General features: G+C 36.0%; 2 protein-coding genes across 3 annotated transcripts; one reads left to right on the top strand and one right to left on the bottom strand.

The window, feature by feature from the left end:
• Window positions 1-799: 799 nt before the first annotated feature.
• Window positions 800-10,277, bottom strand: LOC139136720 (something about silencing protein 10-like). Its single transcript, XM_070704536.1, is given in 14 exon segments — window positions 800-1,075; window positions 2,337-2,444; window positions 3,609-3,628; window positions 3,631-3,680; window positions 3,977-4,101; window positions 4,567-4,785; window positions 5,181-5,277; window positions 6,189-6,298; window positions 6,462-6,518; window positions 6,775-6,870; window positions 7,540-7,658; window positions 8,212-8,377; window positions 9,445-9,646; window positions 10,121-10,277. Coding segments are annotated over 14 exon segments (1,479 nt in total). The 5' UTR covers window positions 10,138-10,277; the 3' UTR covers window positions 800-982.
• A 44-nt stretch (window positions 10,278-10,321) lies between these two features.
• Window positions 10,322-22,204, top strand: LOC139136718 (leucine-rich repeat-containing protein 34-like). Of its 2 annotated transcripts, XM_070704533.1 has the most exons (10): window positions 10,322-10,398; window positions 11,731-11,865; window positions 14,515-14,532; window positions 16,400-16,589; window positions 17,437-17,520; window positions 18,349-18,477; window positions 18,917-19,167; window positions 19,869-20,024; window positions 20,553-20,679; window positions 21,195-22,204. In XM_070704533.1, the coding sequence occupies exons 2-10, from the start codon at window positions 11,750-11,752 to the stop codon at window positions 21,372-21,374; spliced, it is 1,251 nt and encodes a 416-aa protein (XP_070560634.1). In that variant the 5' UTR covers window positions 10,322-10,398; window positions 11,731-11,749; the 3' UTR covers window positions 21,375-22,204. The 2 variants fall into 2 exon arrangements, with proteins under 2 accessions (XP_070560634.1, XP_070560635.1); XM_070704534.1 differs by lacking the exon at window positions 14,515-14,532 and having other exon boundaries at window positions 10,323-10,398.
• The last annotated feature ends 772 nt before the right edge of the window (window positions 22,205-22,976 follow it).

Here is a 22,976-nt window from a genome sequence, read left to right on the forward strand (position 1 = left end):
GCATTAGTGTTTGCTTTTTATTGCTAATATCACTGTCAGTTGAGTGATTGGTTGGTATACAGGACAACTTGTAAATAATTAAAGATAATCACTAATGATGATCAGAATTGTTTCAACTTCCATCTTAGAAATTCAGAATCAATAGCTTACAGCAGTAAGGTGTTAAAACAGACATGAACATTTTCCCCTACAGGGAATGATCCTTTGATGATAATTTTCATGGTAAAAAATTACCAAGGTGGTAATTTCCATTTGTGTTTCATTAATGGACAATAAAGTAATTTGAATTGAAGTCAGAGATCCCTCTGTCTCTGTGTACATGTGTATGTCTGTCTCTCTCTCTCATCACCATCTATTTATCTGGGTCATACACCATAAGCATGTTAACTTGGCAAAAGACCAGCCAGCTTGGTATCTACAGCCACATATCTGGTGGTACACAGGCATATTTTACGTGCAGATAGATAGAGACACTACGGTGACTCACCATTGCACAATTTTGTAACTTTGAAAGTCTTGAAGTAAGGTGTGCTCATTCAGATACATGCGGGAAACTTTAAAAAAGAAATTCTAAAACCCTTTGACAACTGTTCTGTGTGACTTCAACGTCTACAATTATTTTATTGAAGGTACTTAAGTTCATTGTTTGCAAGAGACAGTTTTTCCTGGGAAGAAACCGTCATTGAATTCATCTTGGAGATGTGCCTTCCATACAAATATCCACAATGTCCATTTGACTGTACAGAGGTGCCATAACAGTGGCAGGAACAATTGCTGTTCACAAATGAAAGTGATTTGGTTGAAGGTAAAATACAACCTCTCATGCAATGATTCAATGACCTGAGTGAAGATTCCAATCAATGATTCCATTCAATGACCTAGTCCCTGATCTATGATTTCATTCAATGACCTAGTCTCCGATTGACGTTTCCATTTAATGACATAGTCCCAGATCAATGGTGCAGTTCAATTATTCCTCACACTATGTTTTGAGTTTAATACTTTTGATGACCCCAGCACGTATACCAGACACCTCACCACCATAGCGTTCCGTCTCTCTTCGTACCTCACGCACCTGACAAAAAAGCAAATACAACCATTTTCAGTAATAGAGCGCTAAACCACTGCAGTGAACTGCAATAAAACTGCTTACACTAATTAGTTTCAGCTGCAGCCGTGGCCACTTTGGTGTTGAACAAGGCTACTTGATACAGACAAAACGTCTGCTTGTACAAAGGCAAAACTAGCTCTGTCTGAGGCTCAGGTTGTAAATGAGAGTTTACGATTGGCACCCTGTGTTCAAGATTAAGATACAATGTAACATTACCATGCACTGGTCCATGTACAAATCTTTTTTATTTCAACTTCCCCAGACAAACTGTCTGCATGGGACATACAATGTTGTCGACTTTGCCAGCTGGCTACAGCTGAAACTAATTAGTGTGAGCAGTTTTATTGCAATTCACTGCAGTGGCTTCGCGCTCTATTACTGAACATGGTTGTAAAATGTTATATCTCTGTATATTTCAGGATTTGCTTTGTATAATGGTTGGTTTGTCAAGTGTGAAGTATTATGTTAGGCCTTGATGACTGCAGAAAATTGGCAAAAATTATCAATCTTTGTGGACCAGGTCAAACTATGGTAATTGTTGTTTTCTACAGAATGTTATGCGTGCTCTCATTTCACTGACAATCAAATAAATGCATTACTCCTGTCTAGATTTTTCTTTCCCAACCTTTACATACCTGTGTCACTGCGATACAATGCTGAACATGAGAAAGGAACTCACTTAATTACAGTGGTAAAAACTATTGATGTACATTATGATTTACTGCTTGGGAGGTGTCAATGGTGTGTAATGAAGTGTCATGAGAGCTAAATTGTAAAAGAGTCTGTGTGCTGTGCAGGTCAGACAATAATTGTACAGTACAATTTCCTGGTTGATGTAGGTTTCAGGTACTATCAAACATATGCATTATTAAAATTTAAAATAGACACTCAATGTCATTTTGATTAACAAAATTATGCGCAGTTGCCAGCTTAGTAAAAATGCAAAACTTTGCACAGGACTTTGCACATAGTTTTTGTGATAATGACATTACTTCAGATAATGCTTGTCGAATGAAATACATGTAGCTGTAATTTGTGCTTTTGACAAAAATAATTCATTATAGACCTCTCACACAAAACTGAGAAAACAACAGTGTACACACTTCCTGATAGAACATTGTGCCTTCCACATCAGCTTTGAAATTACAAGTGAATGGTGGCATGTACTGGTGATGGCAAGTGAATGGTGGCATGTACTGATGATGGCTGAATGCTGATAGCTTACCTGACCCTTCCTTCTGATTTTAGCTTTTCTGAATTTCTCACGGTGCTTGACTCTTGGATTGCGGTACAGTTTCTTCCGTTTTGGTGTCAGACCCTTATTCTTGGATATCTGGAAAACGATTTGGCCACAATGAGTTGAGAAGACAAACTCTATTCATCATAAAACACATACCATGTATGTACACGTATGCTTTCTACAAAAAGGTGGGAATACAGTAAATTTTTAGAATGGCTACCCTATCAAATACTGAGTAAAATTTATTTTTGAGGGACAATCACTTTAATTTTTGTAGGATATCACTGCCATTGGTTTATATGATGTTGTCATAGACCTCGTTTATATTTTCCTACACTCAAGAGGGGTTGGCCGACTAAAGACATTGAACCTTCAACAAGCTATCCCTAACAGTCATAGAAATACAAAAGAAAATGTGCATTTGATGAGGAATAAACATATTACAAAATAATGGGATTAAATGCTTTGACCCCTTAAACGTGTTTGAACAGTCCAATCACACCATGGAAAACCATGAGGATGAACCACTGTGTTCTGGTCACAGGGGTCAAAGACTCAATATCATGTGTAACACTTGACAATACGGATAAGGTGATTTACAGTTCATCACCAAGGATATTCACTTTCACATCCTGCATTGCTATATACAACAATTCCTCAAGAAAAACCGTGCGTTCTGTCGCTGCATCCTGGCAGGCTGACAGACACAACACTGTCAAAAGTTACGGAAGAATGCTAATATTTCCCATTTTCATTATTTAAATGTTAACATCCTCTTTTTCCTGTGTAAAGGTCAAACTGTGTGACAAAGAACAGGGAAGCTACGCTGAATTTTGACGGCTGGCCTGAATTTCAGTAGTAGTCCCTGGTTACCAGATTTACATACCAGCTGAATAAATCCATTGATTGTTCTCACAATGTAAAACTGTACAACAAAATCGACCAATCAAAAGTAACCTCACAAGACGGCTGCCCACAGCTCAAAAATTTCATCATGAAAAGCATTAAAAGTCTCATTTGCATATACCAATTTACCTCATTTTTGACAACATTTAAACATTTGTTTTATTTCAAGTGCTGTTAAATATTTGAAGTCCTGTTTTCATTTATTTCCTTTTTTGCATTTAAGATGGCAATCCCATATCACTCTTAGAAACAGGCATATTACACAAAGTAAATGGTATGATACATAAATAGTTGTGGCATTAAATAAATAAATAAATAATAAATAAAAAATACATTAATTACTTAATTTACCTCATATGTAATTGCTCTTTTGATTCTTCAGTTTCTTCAATTGCTTCCTCTGCAGGAATTTCATGTGATTCTCTGAAAGAGACATTAACACAAGTGAAATCAAATTTGGTATCTGCCAGTGTGTAGTCTTTGAAAATACAAATTTACATTTTGTAATATTGAACATTAAAATAATCTTATTCTCTGTATAACATAATGTATGTACACTTCCACCTAAAAGATAATCATCTTGCATATACTGAAGGAAATAAAGGCTGGAAATGTTGCACAATGCCTGGATGTCCATCCATTTTCCAAAACATGTCAATCATACATTAGATATAAGCAAGCAATCATTTCATTTCAGTCATGAACCAATCAATACAAACCTGTCTTCAACATCTTTATTCAGTTTCCTTTCCTTTGCCAATTTTTTCATCTCAGTGTAGTAGTTCAATGCTTCAAGTTCATCAGCTGTAAATGTACCTTCAGTGGCTTTCCTCTTCTTTTTATTCTTAGAAAGGGGGAAAAAAGTAAGGGGATGAGTGTATCACAAACTTGAAGTAAAAGTACAAGGTTTGACAAAATGACAACTACTGTAATTGCTTGTAAGGTAAATACTGCCCTCTATCATAGTCACACGTATTGTGTTTCACTGACAACTAAAAGCTTCATAGCAAAATATCCTTACACAGAAATCGCAGACATTATCGCAAAACGTAGCTGTAAGTCATGTTTACTCTGAAAATTGACAGAACTAGGTATTTTACAATATTTCACCCATACTGGTTAGTAGACACATGATAATCATGAAATATTTTGACTGTGTATCACTATGTCCACATTTTATATAGAAAGTTCACACAGAAGTATTTACAGTTTGGTTTCTACATACAAGTGTTCATAGTCATTAACAAGTATGTATCCCATGATCCTCTAGAGTAAAACTGCCCTACTGATTAAACTCTCATAAAATTACCTTCTTTACATTTTCAGTTTTCTCCACGGCATCTTTATCCGATAATTCTGACAATTTCTTTTTCTCTTTTTTCACTCTTTTCTTCACAGCAATTTTAACACTTTTCTTCACCGATGGCGCATTAATGTTTTCAGTCTCTGCAACATTTTTGTCTCCATTCAGTAAGCTGTCAATCTCTCCTTCAAGTTGTTTATCTAAAGGTTCTAGTTGTTTAATAAGCTGTGAACAAGCAACAGTCCAATATTCTGTATCTTGTACCTTTTGGCATACATATGTCATGTGTATCAGTAAAACTAAAAGTAGATGATATTGACATTTATACATGTACTTCATGCTGACACACTTTTTAGAATATCACTTTATAAAGGCCAGGGCAGTAAATGGATACAAGAACAGTCACCTATGCCTAGACTCCAAAACTATTTCAGGAAATTTATGTTGATACTTTCAGGAATTTATGTTGATACTGGAAGAAACGGAGAACCAAAACTTGTATATTACAATTTCTTTTTGTCCTCAGCTTGATGTTTGATCAACAAGACTTTGCAGATGTTGACACTATATCTTGGTTTGGATGGAAATGTCATAAGTAGTTTATTTATGGTTGGACTTACATTTCGGAATGCCACAAGTCTTTTTATCACTGGGTGGTTGTGTACTGGAGTGTGTCGAGATTTCAAAATCATGTAAAAACTGATATTGATACAGTAACTGAAACAAGAGAACAACAAACACACATCTTACAGAATTATCTGTCATAATACCCTGTAAGATGACACAGAAAGTCACAATGCAAAAGGTTCTCACTGCGTTTGAGGGCGCTCTACCAAGCAAGCACACACTGACATGATGAAAGCAGAAACAAGCATCAAAGTATGCTGACTTGGTGATGTTGGCATGATGATACTAAAATGATGTTTGAGGGCGCTTTACCATGTCAAGTGAATGCTGACATGATGAATTAAGAAAGATGTATCAGAGAATAAATGATGATTTAATTTTGTGAATTCAAGAGGATGATGATCATAATACATGTTCTGTTCAAGTACAGTCAACAATCTGTTCATGCTGTTAACACGAATTGAACCAGTTGTCTTTCTTCAGTTTAAACTACACTATCCATCTTATGCCATACAGGATTCATCCTACAGTATACCATAGAGGATCCATCCTATGCCATACAGGATTCATCCTACAGTATACCATAGAGGATCCATCTTATGCCATACAGGATTCATCCTACAGTATACCATAGAGGATCCATCTTATGCCATACAGGATTCATCCTACAGTATACCATAGAGGATCCATCTTATGCCATACAGGATTCATCCTACAGTATACCATAGAGGATCCATCCTACGCCATACAGGATCTCAGGATCCATCTGACGCTATACCAGATATATTTTCAGGGATACATTCCTTGATGTGGTACTCCAACTGTTCTGCTTCTGTACCTGTTCAATTAACACTTTTCAAGCCTTAAGTTTTTCCATTGAAAGTTGAATTTATTGAAGAGACTTGCTTGCCCTTTAATCTGATCACATAACTTTTTTATTGACACTACAATTTGAGATGAACTTCACAACATTTTAGTATTTAGTAGAACTTTTCACTCACTTTAGATAAAGTTGAAATTTTGTTTGTATGTAAGTTGCTCCCTTTCCTCCAATTCTACCTTCCTTGACAAAGTTCATCAGAGGTTGCAGCTTGTCAATAACTTCTCTCAGCTGCGGATGGAAAGGTAAAATACAGGTCAATACCAAAATACCAGTCAGTATTCAATGATTTAATGTGGAACAGGGAGGAAAGATCAAATATTAGAAAGACATGAAGTCATTTACAAACCTAGAAACATTGATCATGAAAAGTATGTTACAGCTTGGACATTACCTTCATTTTGAAATCTTCAATCAGTTCAAGCAACTCTGGGGATTCTTTTTTCAATAACTGTAAAAAAGAAAAAAAGATCTTTTTGATTAATGCAGGCTCTTAATGTACACAGATGTAATGTCACTGTTTATCAATACTTGCTGAAGTCTAAGCAGCCAAAATTCTGCTACACTGTACTGGTATGTACTGTTTGTTTATTGCAATGTCCATTGGCATCTCTTGAAACAAAACATACAGATACAACCTATAAGGCACATTCAGAAAACTTAACTACCGGTAGCATCTATTTTTACAGGAAGGCTGTTATGCTTACCTCTAGTTTTTCACGTTTTGATAACTTTGTCAAATCCTTGATGACTTTCTCTTGGTCTTTTGTACTTGGAGTTTCTGTAACTGGTTTGGCTTGGCTCTGCAGAGGAAAACATAAAATTGCATTTATAAAGTAATTTTACAACAGATACATGTATGCTAAACAATGTTAATTTCAACTTTGAAATTTGACATACAAAACCTCTTTGACACTAATTTCAATGGTGCTAAGCCATCACTAGTGAACCAAGTTAAGTGTGATCTGTTTGAAGTGATCCAGAGCTGAGTTTGCCAGCCACTTCTCAAGTCTGATGACTAAGCTAAACTGCAGCTACCAAATGGAGTCAGGGAACGTCGCCCAATGTCTGAGTCTGTATGCAGTCAAGTTGATGTGCACATTTTGTGAAAGACATGGGACCTGTCAAAGTGCTGGACAGACTGTGGCAGGCAAATTACTATGAGTAACCTAATATCACGCAGTATCTCATATCTGTGTATATCTGTGTGATGTTTTATTTGTATTACTTCTAACATTAATTGTCATAACTACATGTACATGTAAGTTCATTCTGTAGGTCTCAGACAAGTTTTCTCACTTGTTTCCCAATACTCAAGCTTTGTTTATTTTTGTTTCGCTTTGCCTTTCCTTGAAATTTCGGCCAGGCCTAACACAAGGCTAACTTGAGACATAAAACAAAACTCAACAAACACAAACATCTTTCACATTTTTTTTTAAATTTGGCATCATATAAGAATTCCTGTAACTCACTTTGAATAACTCCATTCCAAAATCTTCATCTTCCAGTGTCTCAGCCATTCTTTGCTGCAATGCAAGGGCTTCCCTCTCTTCCTCATTCTGTGCATCTTCTTCCTCAGATCCACTCACTCCTGTAAATTTAATGCCGCCAATCAGAAACAATGTTACAATTATGACAAATAAACAGCCTATGAAAATTGCTGTAACAATCATAAAAGAGAGAGTAATATGAAGTCAGAAAAATTATATTTACCCATGAATTTCACACATTTAGCTTTTTTAAAGTCTACTTTTCTGCATGTTTTATTTGCAGCATCAACAGTACTTCTGTCAACATAAAGTCTCCTTTTCAACTCTCACAGTAAATTCTGTGATAGCTGTACTTGAATTCAACATGAAAACATTTTAAAGGGTTTTGAGTATTTCAAAAACATGCATTCACAGCAGTACAGGTAACCAGAAATTTCTCAACAGTTGAAAAGCATAAATTATTCCTGGAGCATTTATTGGGTATAGCCAAAAGAATCGATGTTAAAAAGGGCAGTATCAAAATTCTTCACTGTATTTAATTTTGTGCCATGTGAAAAAGCAAGTTATCACAATATACGCATAGATTAAGTCGGCATTTAAAATGATCATCTGTGTTATTTCTTCATAGTAAATGATGAAAACTATAACACACACCTGGTAGATCATCATCAACATAGTCTGTATTGTAGAAGACAGATTTCTTCTTGCCCCAAGCCTTTGCATCTGGTATCTTCTCATCATCTTGTCCTTCCAATTCATCACTTGACATATCAGCCACCTCTTCATCATCGTCATCATCTTGTTGCAACCCAAAGACCTCCTAGGCAAATACATACAGACAAAACTATGAGCAGTGGCATTATACTGTGTCTTTAATTTGATCAGACTGTGCTTGTATAAATGTAATCTTGTACCTGTCTATGTCAATATATATGGTAAAACTGTTATTCAAATGACTTGAGCAAACCAGTCTCATTGACCGGCAACCACATCTATGGAAATGATAGAATCTTTGTGGCCACTGGTCAAAAGTCTGTTTTCAAGAGACCTTTTGTTTTTTTTATGGGATTTTTGGCCTCTAACAGTTGCTATCAAATCATTACATTTACATGTACATGTATACCAGAAATAAAGTATACAAAGTGAGAAAGTGTACATTTATTCAACCTTTTAGTTAAATTAGTAAAATTGAGGTACCTCAAGTCAACGTAACCCAGTATCATGCTGTTGTTGAATTGGCCAATTATTACACAATGCCACTTTTGTATTCACAGATTAAATGTTTATAAGATATGTCTATAGGTTCTATCTGTATTGCTGTTGCGCATTTTACTAAATGTTGCACCTTTAGCAGTTGTTGATGCTGAAAACTGGGTATTTATTAAGGAAATTGAGACACAATTATTCTCATTGTGAAGAGCCTGTTTTCCAAAACGCAGTTCCCAACCACCGTCTGGCAGCAAATCTAAATTGCTATGAAAGGCTTTTTGGACACATTGGTGGAGGAACCATGTTGAAAGGAAATCAGCTTAATTATGGGATTACGCAGTAGACAACATAATCTCCGAGGAACCCCACCTTTGGCGATTCCCATACAAATGTGGGGGATTAGACTGTATTTGCCATGAAACTATGCCCAAGGGGGTGGGGCGATTGCCTCACATTGATCCCCCTAATTACTTTCATGGACAAGCGCAGAATTTATGAATGCTCCATCCATTGGGGTGAGGAAAAATGTGGGGGATTTACTTGTTTTAGGTGGGGATTTTCAAGATTGTCTTGCCCCAGGTGGTGGGGCATTTGACAAATTTCATAAGACTAATTTCCAAATCCCCCACTATGCCCCAAGGTGGGGTGGGGTTGACATTGAGTGCTGCATTACCATACCTCTTCATCTGAACTGGAATCTGCTGGTGCCAGACCTCCAGGATCATCTAATAAGATTTTCTCTTTGTTGGCATGGAATTCATCGACTTCATCATACATGTATTCCCTGGATTCAGGGTCTGGCTGTTTCATATCCTGGTATGCCCTCTCATCATCACTGTCATATGTACCTTGTTTGGGTTTACCAAATTTACCCTTAGTCCTGCAATGCCAAAGTGAGATAAATTGATAATAATAGTGAACACAATCAATCACTTTATGGCACAACGACACAATCTGGGACTCCTGGGAGTGCTGTAAGGCAAGAATATGACCTTGAACAGATCATTTCTATCCTAGAATTAGAATTGATCATTTTGGCAACATCAACTATAAGTATTGTCAAATTGTACAACTTGCATAGTTCACCAATGTACATGCTAGCACGTCCGTCTTTCCTATGACCTCCATGTTCCGTCAGTTGTACCATGGGATTTCTTGACAACTGGACCCCAGTCAACTCGACCCTAAGTCAACTTGACCCATACCCCCTGAACACGGTTACTCTACCCAACCCCCCCCCCCCCCCCCCCCCCCAAACCCACATCCCGAACAACTTATACCTTCGGCCTTCACTAACAGGTCGAACTGCACAGCATGATCTTCTTGTCTACACGACGAAACAAATGAACCTTACCTTCTCCTTTTGGGCATATCTCCTTAAGTTGTCGATGCAACTGATGAATCAACCAAAGATCGAATGTACAGGCCGAAAAACAAACAAATTGAAATAGCTCTTCAGTGCATGCTGCACGTGTTGTTGGCAGTGTTGCGTTGTGAAGTTCCGACGGGTCAAAGGTTACGTGTCAAGGGTCAAATAAGTATCGCGAGATCTCGGTATAGACGTGATTAGAGGCGAAACTTAGCAACTAACAACAAAAAGGGAGAAGCGCTAAATTAAGACTATTTTAAAAGGTAAGGTGATATTTTTGGGAATATGAACCCGTGTACGACTTCAAAATCAACATTTTACTGTCCTAATATTTACAGAAGCCCCTTTCTTTCTTTTTGCCGTTATGATACGGGTTCTTCCCCAAGCCCACGTAGTGCAGCACGGGTCTACAGCCTAGTACAGGACCACAGCACTGGACTGGACTGAATATTTCCGTGCATTCCCCACCAGAAGCCGCATTCATTCAAGAACAGTTTCAATAAATTGTATAAAAGGTAGTCAAGTTTGAATAAATAGTATTCTTTTTTTGCAAGTACATTTTCTTGCCATGAACTTACAAATACAAACGGCAATTTGGATTTCGAAATGATCTGCTGCCAACTTCGAAGGGGACTCCATCTTGCCCATGGGGTCTAGCTGCAGTACAGTAGCTCGAGGTTTTGCCTGGGTATTTGGGTCGGACGGCAATACCCAGGCAAAACCTCGAGCTACTGTACTGCAGCTAGCCATGGGTATAGCATTTTTGTACATCTATGATCTTGCCTATGGGGTCCCGCCGACCTCCATCATAATACTACCGTAGTTGTACAGAAAGTAGTTTGAAAATTGCATAGGGTACAGTATTAGTTGGGCAGCAAGTTCAGGAAAGCATTCGATTATATTATCTCAGTAAGTTGTCAGTCGGTAGTTTAACAGGTGACAGACTGTTCTGAAAATATTTGGAACAACCTTCAGCAGGATATCCGAAAATTACAGAAATACAGTTTAAAATAACAACATACTGTTTATCCCCCTGTCATTCATCCACAAACGGTGACTGTACTTTTATTACCTTTATATTTAAATTATTTGGCATCAAATTATCATTTCTTATATTGTATTTTAAATTTGTTCACGTATTCACCTTCAGTAAGGTGTTTTTACTGTTTTTAGTCTATTGTTATTGAACTTTGATGACTAGGCCAAGGACTGGATTAGTTCTTAAAGAACTAATTCCTTGGTCCTCACCAGATTTTGTGTGTGTGACTTTGTTTTCTACAAAAAAAAAAACAACATTTTTTGGTGTTGTTATCAATCTCCTGATTTATTACTTATTGTAAGGTTTTTTGTTTGCTTATTACATTTGCATTTGTATTATAATTTCTGGTGAAATGAATAAAATTATTAAATATTATTATTAAAATATGTAACTGATTGGTGCAGCCATCTTTTCAGAATAATTCTGACGTTTTTACGTGGAATATAACAATCATCATGTACTATTGTGGCTTTCATTTTCTTGATAAAAATAGTTTTTATTCGAAAACGTTTATTTTGTCAGAAATTTTGATATATTAAGCTTTGCTATACTTCAGATTTCTCCGGCTTTTCATCATGGCTGATCCATCAGGTTTGATGCACCGATACACTGATGTGTGTGAAGAGCTCGGCCAAGAACCATCCAAGTTCATCACGAAAGTTATTGATATCGAGAGAGAAGAACAAATCATGTAAGTTAGGTGTTCAAATGAAATGGCCTTCTTATTATATTACTGTGCCAATGAGGAACTATGAACAGTCTCTTAAAATGAAATATTGACAACAAGAAACTATTTTATGAACAACCAGACTGTAGATCTTGAATGGCATAGTCTGCAAATCATAAGGAATACAGGAATACAACTTTATTTTTTCACAAGTGACGTTTTGAGTTTTATATTTGTCAAAGAATATCTGAAAGAGAATGTTACGTGCAGAGGATACGAACAAAAGGGTGAACTCAGCAGTTTACGTTTAAACAAAATTTATTACGAAAATAAAACTAATTGCTAAGTCAGGGATAGAGTACAGGCTTTAAAAGTGTACAGACTACTTATCTCAGCTGGGACGGCAAAGCTCCAGTCTCAGAGTTGTAACAGTCAGTCGGATGAATGAACAGTCCTTCGGCTTGCAGGCTTGTAGTTGCACAAAGTCCACAGTATAAATCCAGCGTTGACAGTGAAGGTCTTGAAAAGTCTTGAGAATGACTACTGCTGGAGTTTAGTAACACACAAGAGACACGATCCCAAAAGTCTGACTGGAAGCTGAGCACGTCCCTTTTATAAAGGCATATAAGAACAATCTAGAACTTTTATTGACATGCTAATTACTGTTCTAAAATTATCTCCCTTACACAACTAATCAACTTTCCAGAACATTCCAAACATGACTAATTGAATTCAAGGTTGTTAGGTCATCAAGGGCAGTGACCTTGAGAATGTTCTAGACTAATTGAACTCAGGTCATGATGAGTGTGGGGTAAATGACCTACATAACAGAGAACTTGAAGCAAATTACACTTTTCCTATCAACCTATGTACCTATTTGGCACTCTGCATGTTTAACACCAAGAGTTGCTCTGTTGGCACAGAATACTGAGCTCAATATTTCATTTGATAGAGTAGTGAAAAATTCTAATCCTTAAACACCCTTTCATTTTCCCCGTGCATTTACTGGTAGTTAAAGATTTATAACATTAGCAATTTACTGGTAGCAGTACAGTAGAACTACTAAGCAATAATCTTCAATCTAACACTCACAGTCACATAATTGTGATACGATCAATATATACTCAAGTTTTCATGCATCTATTAGATGAACATGTATACCTTAGTGATATCATAGTGATAGTGATACCATAGTGATAGTGTTACCATAGTGATAATGATACCATAGTGATAGTGATACCATAGTGATAATGATACCATAGTGATAGTGTTACCATAGTGATAATGATACCATAGTGATAGTGATACCATAGTGATAATGATACCATAGTGATAGTGTTACCATAGTGATAATGATACCATAGTGATAGTGATACCATAGTGCATAATGAACTTTCAACTTTCAATGTTTAGCATTGAAATATATCCTCACAGACCTCCGAAGTTTTTTCACTTTACTGTAATTGTCATTTGAGCTAGAGCTCTATAGAAGTGTGCTCCAAAAAATGTACAGAATTCTTATGTTTAATCAGTGTTCCTGCTTACAAGATTAAACTCTCTACCAAGATTCAGACTTGGAAAAATATATTAATTTTCATTGTTTGGTATTTCTGCTTTCGAATGCTTCATAACAAAATCAGAACAGTCATTTCTATAAACTGTCATGATCTTGAACACTGCATGCATTCTCATTGCCGACATATGCACCTGAAAAATTCTCTGTGATGTAAGAAAGTGTATTTTTATGACATTTCACAGTGAATATGCTTAGCATTCACTGTACACTCATCAATTCGGAAGAAATACCTGGTTGTCTTGACTGCAAAGGTGGAACCAGTTTCGATATACCAGGTAGCTCTTCACGACCCAATACAAGGAATCTACCTACCTAAACCTTTACCCTTCCAGTTTCAGTAAATGTCATGTGACACTTTCATCCTCCTTTGGTGGTTTAACCCCATTTATTTTTAACAGTACATTGTTAGCACCATATTGGCTGTAGGGAGTAACATTGTCAGAAATTCACTTTGTTCAGTAGTATTAATGCATGTTTTACCTAACTACTCCAAATTTGGACATTCACCCAGATCTAGTCCTCCCCTTGCCTTGAAGGTGAACTCCACTAGAATTGGTTTCTTTCTGAAAGCAATTGCTTCCTTTATATCACTCTCTTAGCTTTGGAAAGCTCTACCACTGTAGACATGGGTTAAGGTAAAATGCGCCTCGGGGACAGATATTCAGACTTTCAAACTTTTACAATATTCTTTTGGCATATCACTTGTTTGGGCTTATTTTGAAGCTTATGGAGTAAATAATGTTTTCACAGCTCAGTTTTGTGAAAATCGAGAATTTTATTTCCCCAGTAGAGGTAACACAGGGGTGGCAGCCATTTTGAATTTCAAATATCAGTAAATACATGTATTTGTACTTGTTTCTCTATAGTAACAAAATTTGCATGGCGACCCCAAATTTTTATTGTTGATTTTGAAAGAGAATGGTTGAAAGTTTGCTGTAGAAAAGTTTGGGCAAAAGTTAAAGTCTTTCATTTCCGAGGCGCAAACTACCTTAAATAATGTATCAACATCACTGATAATGTATATCTTAATAATCACTTCACAATTTATACTTTTCTGCACTCTGTTTGTCTTTTTCACTTTTTCTTGCTCACCATAGAAGGGAAAAACAAGGAAAGTAAGTACGACTGCACCTAACTGTTCACTGCTGTTGTCTTGAAGCAAATACACTGCATGGCATGTGATGAACTGTGACTGTTTTACGTTTGTTCAGAGCTGTTTTTGCACTTGTTCCGTATTTTTTAGTTTTTATTGTAACAGTATTTTCCACAGGAAAGTCAATCTCTTTTTAACATTTTCATAGTACAATTTTATCATCATTTTCAACAATTGGACCAATCTGATTATCAGCGAATAATAGGGACAAATTTGTGAAAAAAATTCAGCAAGATACATATCAGTTGTATCGTTTGTTCTGTACATTACAAGTTCAAGTATGTTTGTCAAGGTGTATTTATTGAGCAATCACTGAGCTTTCTGAATCAATAATGTGTAATTTTTGGTTTTTATATAGATCTGTACATGTATGCTTTAGCTACATCTGTTAATTCCCTCTGTTCTGTGGATAATTAAAATATGCACAATAATAAACTCACTGCATTGGGAGGGGAGGGAGGGTAGAGGGTTGCAGACCTAATTCTATTTCATATTTCAAATTGCACAAACTGCATGGCACTGTGTACTCAGGACATTCAATATGTTGGTTGTTCAAAAAGCCTATCAGCATTTTCAACTTCAAACAACCTATTTTAAATTATTGTGTTTTGAAGAACCTCATTTCATAATTTTGTAATTAGAATTTCACACTTCCAAACTTTATATGTAGGGAAGGGGAGGGGAGGAATTTCTAAATTCAAATGCACTGAGTTTTTAACATGAGCATGTTTTAATATCCTCAGTTCCTCAGTGCCCAACAATCTACTTTAGTGGCTCGCATCCAAGTTTAGTTATATCACTGCCCTGGAAGTATTTCAGCTAGTGCAAAAATGTAATGGCATACCAGTAGTCCTTGCATTAAATTTCTCAGCAGCAATTTTTATATCATTAGAAAAGAAAATAAAGATACAATCAAAGCAAGTCAAATTTAAAAGTAAAGTTAGACATTAGTGACACTAAATGCATCAGACAATAAAGTCACTTGTACTTTTAACTAGACTAGATATAAATATTATGCTAGATGTTCAGCCTGCATGCATAGTGAGAAGTAATATTTATGCATATTTTGATGCTGCAGACAAATATGAGACATTACCTTGTAAAATTATGCATAGCTTTGATAAAGCTGCATGTTTAGTATTTGTTGAATGTTGTTTTGTTGTTTTTTCTTAAATGTTATAATTACAATTTTCAGTCATTTCAATTTTTTGTGATTCAGTACAATATACTGTACAACATACTAGTTCCTTGCATTTGTCAGGAAACCAATACTCACTATTCTAATTGGTTTCTGAAACTGAATTTTTATTAGCTTCAAAATTCTCATCTTAAATAAATCAATATGGAAAACAGAATTATTTGTTTCATGACGATGCTGAAGTCAGACTTAAAAATTTACACTAAGTGTTTCAAATACCTTACCTTTGAAGGTCAGCTGGCAGTAAAGATTTGGATTACAATGGGTGCAAATCTTGACCTTCACAATCAAAATAAACTGTTTTTACCATAACTCATATACTCATAATCCATATAAAATTTTTTGCTTTTGCCCATTTGGCCAAATCTTTAATTCATCACATTCTGTACGTACTTGACTCTAAGTCTCTATGGCAGAAATAGCAGATTCATTCATAAAATAATTCAAGAAATAATTTATGAAAAGTGTAAATTTCTTTGACAAGTTTCTCAATTCAAAGAGGATTTTCTTTCGATTTTTGATCTACGTGCTTGTAACTGTAAAATGAAAAAGTTTAATCTTGAATTGACCTGGAAATATCTATCCCAGGATTCAGTTTGGTATTATTTGTTGTAATTCTTTGCATTCCTAGGGAGCCCACAGAATACATGGATCTGGTCTTACCTGGCAATAATTACTTGATAACAGATACCAGACTTACAGATGATGACATGCTGCCATTGTACAAGACACTTGAAAACAGCACCTATGTACAGTCACTAGATCTCAGATATAACGAAATCGGAGATGCTGGGGCAATACATCTTGCAAAGCTGTTGGAGGTGAGATTAATTATGATTATAAATTGATCAGTGTCAAAAAGTAATTTCTGTTTGATGAAAATTTGGAGAGGGGCATGAAGTTATGTCTCGATGAATTTGATCAATACAATCTACCAACGCAGACTTTTGGATTATACTGTAGCAGGCAGCAGTGTGTACAGTATATTGCTAATCATAAAATATTACTGGTAAAAGAATAAAATATGAGCCTTGTGTTTGTGGTGAATATCATCACAACTACTGGTACTTACTGGTACCAGGTAGCTTGCCAAAAGTATAAGTTTTTAACTTTGTCAAGTAATTCATGATACAAGAATAATATAAATTAGCTTTGGTCTCAACTATTTCTATTTTCCTCCCGATCGGGTGTGTGCTGTCCTTTTGAGCAATTATAATGAAACAAGAAGTTATTAAATACACATACATCCATTGACAAATAAAAAAAAAAACAAGTGTTTTGGTCAATGCACTCATCACTTGAAAGCATTTAGGTCAAGCCTTTTTCCTATTTCTGGGGAACATACATAAATGATGGAGAAAATGAAGTATTAAATCTGCAGTTGGCATGTTTTAATCAAACTATACCTTCCCCAACCATTCAAATAATCAGAAATCAATACAACTCAGTGAAAAATAACTGTTAGCTATATGTTTAGAAAGCAGACTGACTTACCAGTACTCAAAACATAAATATAAATGATAGACTTACCAGTAGTCACCACAATTTTTGGAAGAAGCCATGACCAGAAACTCTTTTCATGGTCTAAAAGATATATTTGTGCATCTGAAGCCTCATTTCCGTTCTTTACCAGTTTTAATTTCACTCTTCGTTTCAATTTATTTACAGGTAACAGTGATGTTAAGATCTCTGAATGTGATGTGTAATGAGATTGGTCTTGAAGGTGCTAGAGCCATTGCCGGTGCACTGCAGGTATTCTTGAATTTTTGAAATGCTTTGAAAACCAATCCCCTGTTAAGAGTGTGCAACTTCAGTGTACTGAGATCTGAACAGCCAACTATACTTTTATTGTCACCGATCAAATGTCATTTTCCACCCTATTTCGGTAATTTCAGCAGACTATCGAATAAGTCTAATAAATATGATTGCGACCCCTTTTATCCAAATGTCATGAAAGCACTAACCAGAATACAGTAGCGATCAGTGTTGGCCAACTTTTTTCCGTTATGGTCTATCACTTTTGTACATAAAACAACCAAACATAATATGCACTTACAATATACAAACTATCATACACAAAACGCAAACAACCAAGATATGAATGATGTGTAGAGTTGCTTTCTGTATATAACATTAAGTTAACTTTGTCATAAAGTCTATAATGTGTAAATTACCAAATGTATTTGGTAATTTACACATTTAATTATCACCATGGTGATACGCTGATACACTACCCTGAGATTGCTCAAAGTGTGACCACATACAGACTTTTATATTCAAAGTACATAAATAATCACCAGCACTGATTTCCTCATCAATACTTTGCCAAAATCTTAAATATGAGAAAAGATAATAGCATTCAATTGTTTTGCCATTTTTAGGAAACTAAGTTTCACATACCAGTATTTCACGTATTAATAAAATGTACTTTGTATTATCTGTTCATCAGGAGTTGAGCACTCAGCTGTCACAAGAGTTGCAGGTCAACACCTGACACATATTGAACATTGCATTTACCTTGCAATATGTCTGATATCATAGCAGATGACATATTCTATTTAATTTTCTTTTTTTCTACAGACAAATGAAAGCTTAGTATCCCTGAAAATGAATGGTAACAAGATTGGCAACAAAGGTGGCATGGCATTTGCTGGTATTTTGCAAGTCAACAACACATTAGAAGAGTTAGATCTTGGAGATACAGACCAGGTCAGTACCTACAATGATATAGTGAACAGTCTTTCAGGATTGTTGACACCATTGTTGTATAAGACAGGTCAAAGGTCAGTCAAGACAGCAAAGTATCAGCCAGGGAGTCATCTATCATATAATTTTTTCGTTTTTGTTTTGTCAAAGAAAAATTAAATGTGTTTTGATGTGATTATTACAGACTGAAAGATCCAGTCGAGGAGCATTGTGGACTTCTCATATCCCAATTAGGTTTTGAGTACCGGTAGCAGGGTCCCAGGTGCGTACAAGTGCTGAAGTTTTCAGTCTATATTAATCCAAAACAAAATCCTTCCATTTAACATACAACAGACATTATACGCATTTCTGGCAGAAACCATCCCTCCTCAAATTCTTTCTGCAGTGCACAACCAAAATTTGCAAAACGCTAATAAATGAAATGTTGAACTCTGAACTGCAGGGTACCGAGAGTGTGATTGCATTGGCCACAGTGTTGAACCAGAACAAGTCAATGAGAGCATTCAACTGCAACAGACCATTGCTGTTCAGTCACCAAGAGGAGACGACGGTTCACATGGCCAGGATGTTGAAGGTCAACAAGACACTGAGGGAACTCCATCTACAGAAATATGATATGAGAGATTTTGGAGCAGAGAGACTTGTGGAAACACTCATTGAGAACATTTCATTGACATATTTAGATCTTAGTTGGTGAGTATGTGTTACACTTGTATTTTACCAATGAAAATTCATTTAGTTTGTCTAGTGCGCTAAATGATAGATGATCAAATTGTATAGATATACAACAATTGTGATAGCAGTTTCACACTCAAAATTGTCAGTGGTGAGTATTTTTTGTCATCTGACATCTTATGTATTTTATGGATTTTTTCATGGAAATTTGTATACTGACTGTTCAGTCAATAGGAATAACATATATAAATAAAGTGATAACTTTGTAATGATAACTATTGCAATTATAATTGTCACCTAAGGAAAGATACATGTAGCTATACTGATTTTGTTTGCTTCTCCAAAGACAAATTTTTCAACAACAGAGTTACCTAGTGCTGGCTTCTCACAAGTCTGTTGTTAGATCTGGGATGAAAACGGAACTGAAAGGACTAAGCAAAGAAAATGTGATCTCACTATCATCTTTGATACATTTGCTATAATTAGTGTATGACAATGCCGATTGCCATTACTGTCTTGCAAGATGTTGACAGTCTTATAAGTACTATTCAAATTTTGGAAGTTAGTCATGCAAGCACATTAAAGTATCAGCTGACATATAGTGTAGTGTGGCAGACCATGAGAATAATTCTTCATATAGACTAGTTGTACATACAGTGTAAATTTACACTTTCATCATATTAAAATTAATTCTTACCATTTGATGATATTTTCCACAGTAACCGTATCACCAGAGATGGCGCTAAGCACATAGCCACACTGTTGAGACACAACACTCCACTCAAGATCCTCGACTTAGGTTTTAACAGAATTGAAGACGATGGAGCCACCTATCTTGCTGGAGCACTCGCTGAATTCAATAACACACTCACACAGTAAGTAGAGAATATTTCATGACAATTTTTCATGGAAACTGCACAGTTTTGTTGCCATCATCTAAAGACAAGAATTTTATGATAATACCATTCACTCATGCAGAATCTAGTATGTTGTAGGTTTTACATCAGGCATGGCTGTGCTGGGGTAGACGTAAACACTTGGCAATATAAAACAGGCTACAAGTGTGACACATGGTTCTTCAAGGAAGTACATGTATGCGATTGTTCCTTTCCAATTCTCTTTATTTGCTTTTGACAATTCTTTACACTTGTGAATAAACTTACCTTTGTACCATGTCCCCGAGCACCACAAATTAAAGAAATTCACAAAATACTATTGGTAGGTACAGTACTTGCCAAGCCATGAATGACAAAATGATAAAATTCACCTATTTCGTTGATGTACCAGTACTTGCCATATGTACAAAAGAAGATTTTTGCAGATCTTTGAAGATTTTTCACAGGAATTTGCAGCAATAATGTTCAGATTTGACTCAACTTTGATGTGTTTTCCTCTATCCACAGCTTGGTCATCACAAGTAATCAAATCAGAGGCCCCGGTCTGTGTGCCATTGCCAAGGCCATGAAGACAAATATCTCAATGACCAATGTCTACATCTGGGGAAATGATCTTGAAACTCCAGCATGTGTTGTAAGTCAAGTTTTACACATCCCACTGATTTGCAGTTTCTTATCAGTTACCACTATAAGCTTGTTATTCCCTTCTTATATTTTGCAACTTGATGATCAGACAATTTTTTTTGATCTTTGTTTTGTATACATGTATGATCATCACCATTTGTATAATTCATGCACACAAGGTGACAAATGTCATCATTTATGCTTGTATAAGAGGACTCATTTGATTTGAGAAATGAAATTAAAGATCAACACATTGACTGTTGACTTGATACATTTTTTGACACAAAATTTATGCTGAAATGTAAAGAGAAATCTACCACTGTATGAAATCACTACGTACATATGTCAAGTGCTGTTTTTTATCCTCTGACAATAATTACCGGTAGTTCTGAACTGGAAAGACATGGAATAGGACATGAAACAAGACTTTGAGACTTGTTTGTCATCGTATAGTTAATTGCAGTGGTCACATGATTGATAATCAGTACTAATTACAGCTAACATCTCTTTCATTTGCATTGGCAGGCTTTCAATGAACTGATTGAGACTTGCAGATTGGAACTGCACGACACCGACGTCAAACCGTACGTTGTCGATGGTGTAGTGTACTTGTCTGAGTTGTCACATGGAATTCGTCGTCATTACTACTGGACGCCATTCTATGGTCCTGATGCAGAGGAAATGAGAGCCATTAAACATTCATAGAACTGATGAGTCGCTGTATATATGGACATGGGAAATAGGACTGGATTTGGGGATATTTCCAGTCATTCTTAGTCCTTTCAGAAGATGGACAGAACACAGGATGCTGTCATTGACTTCACTGTCTGCAAACAACTTTGTATTCTTGTGTGCAGCTATCAGAGACAGCACACTGTCCAGATAACAAATTCTGAATATCAGTCAATAGCACCACTGCTATCAAAATATAGACTTGAATACATGTCATCCAAAACCACTACTCTTAAAATCTCTACTCGTAGTACATGGACTACATTTTACTGGAACCTGATACTTACCATAACGTTATTTATAATATACATCTATTGAAATTTACATAAGATTTGGCCACTACCATCTGCCAGACCTTTGGTGTTTCTCGAAGTTTTCTTTCAAAATTGAAATGGCTTGTTAATATTACCAAAGTACATATTCTGATAGTGTAAATATTTCATCTGTAAGGGCTGTGATGGTCTAGTTTATCAATCGAGATTTCAAACCTGTTTTCAGTGAAGGGGAGGGTGGGAGAAGACATGTTTAAGGTGGTCCAAAAATTTTGGAAGATTTTTGACTGATGCTCTCTGTGTATTTTGGGAAAGAAACATTTCAGAGAGCTCTTCAGACTGTCACTGAACTGAGCAAGCACAATATCTACCATATATCTTATGCACTTTCTGTGAAGAAAAAAAAAAGACTAAAACATTGTTTCTGGTAGTTCTTTATTGGAAACAATTATATATCAGTTCAAGTTTTGTTATTTGAAAAAGTAATTGTTGTAAGCTTCATGTAAATAAAATGTATTTGTAGATTTTTACAAAGCAAATATTTATCCATTCCGTACATTTGGAGGCCTACCCATTCTGTGGAGTGAAATATACCGGTATCTCACGGTTGGTATTGCTCAGAGAGCAGATTAATTTTCAGATGTTGCCTGACACTGATTTCAATTTCTATATATCATCATTCGCTGTGTGCAGAAATCTAGTAGGGATGTCGATTTCAAAGTTGTGCAAATCTGTGTGAACATAATTCGTGATATTATAAAACTGGCAGATCCGTTGCTTGAGGGCGCTCTTTCCAGACAAAGCATCTTCTGAATGCAAAACATTCTACTGGGCATATGAATCAGTAGTTCTGTCAACTACATTTTCTATCTATGGTTTAACAACTACTTACACAACTGTACACGAAATAATGAAGTATGTCATCATAAATTGATTAACAGCTTGACAAGTGTAATGCATACAGGATCTCTAGATCCACCATGGGCCTGAGCATTTCTCAAGGGTGTGGTGGAGGGACTAATAGAATCTCACACCCCCAAGGACCTGGGATCAGATTTCTCACACAAGTTGGGGATATTTTGTCTCACACGAGCCGCAGGCGAGTGTGAGACAAAATATCCCAACGAGTGAGAAATCTGATCCCAGGTCCTTGGTGTGTGAGATTCTTTTTCTCACATGACCACAAAATGCGTTAAATTCACATTGGGCATGTACAACATTATCCAAAATCGTGTCAAGTATGTCGTCTGCCACTGTACTTTGACCTGCTTACTCTGTAGTTCTGGTCTGTGTGTTACTCGTC

The sequence above is a fragment of the Ptychodera flava genome, chromosome 7 (assembly GCF_041260155.1).
Source record: "Ptychodera flava strain L36383 chromosome 7, AS_Pfla_20210202, whole genome shotgun sequence".
In the NCBI taxonomy this organism is placed as follows: Eukaryota; Metazoa; Hemichordata; class Enteropneusta; family Ptychoderidae; genus Ptychodera; species Ptychodera flava.

What these genes read in the sequence shown, in the direction of transcription:
- LOC139136718 (XM_070704533.1), top strand. Translation starts at nt 11,750, where the DNA reads ATGGCTGATCCATCAGGTTTGATGCACCGATACACTGATGTGTGTGAA. An exon ending in ATCTTGGAGATACAGACCAG is followed by an intron (nt 18,478 to 18,916) that starts GTCAGTACCTAC and finishes TCTGAACTGCAG; the next exon opens with GGTACCGAGAGTGTGATTGC. An exon ending in TTCAATAACACACTCACACA is followed by an intron (nt 20,025 to 20,552) that starts GTAAGTAGAGAA and finishes CTCTATCCACAG; the next exon opens with CTTGGTCATCACAAGTAATC.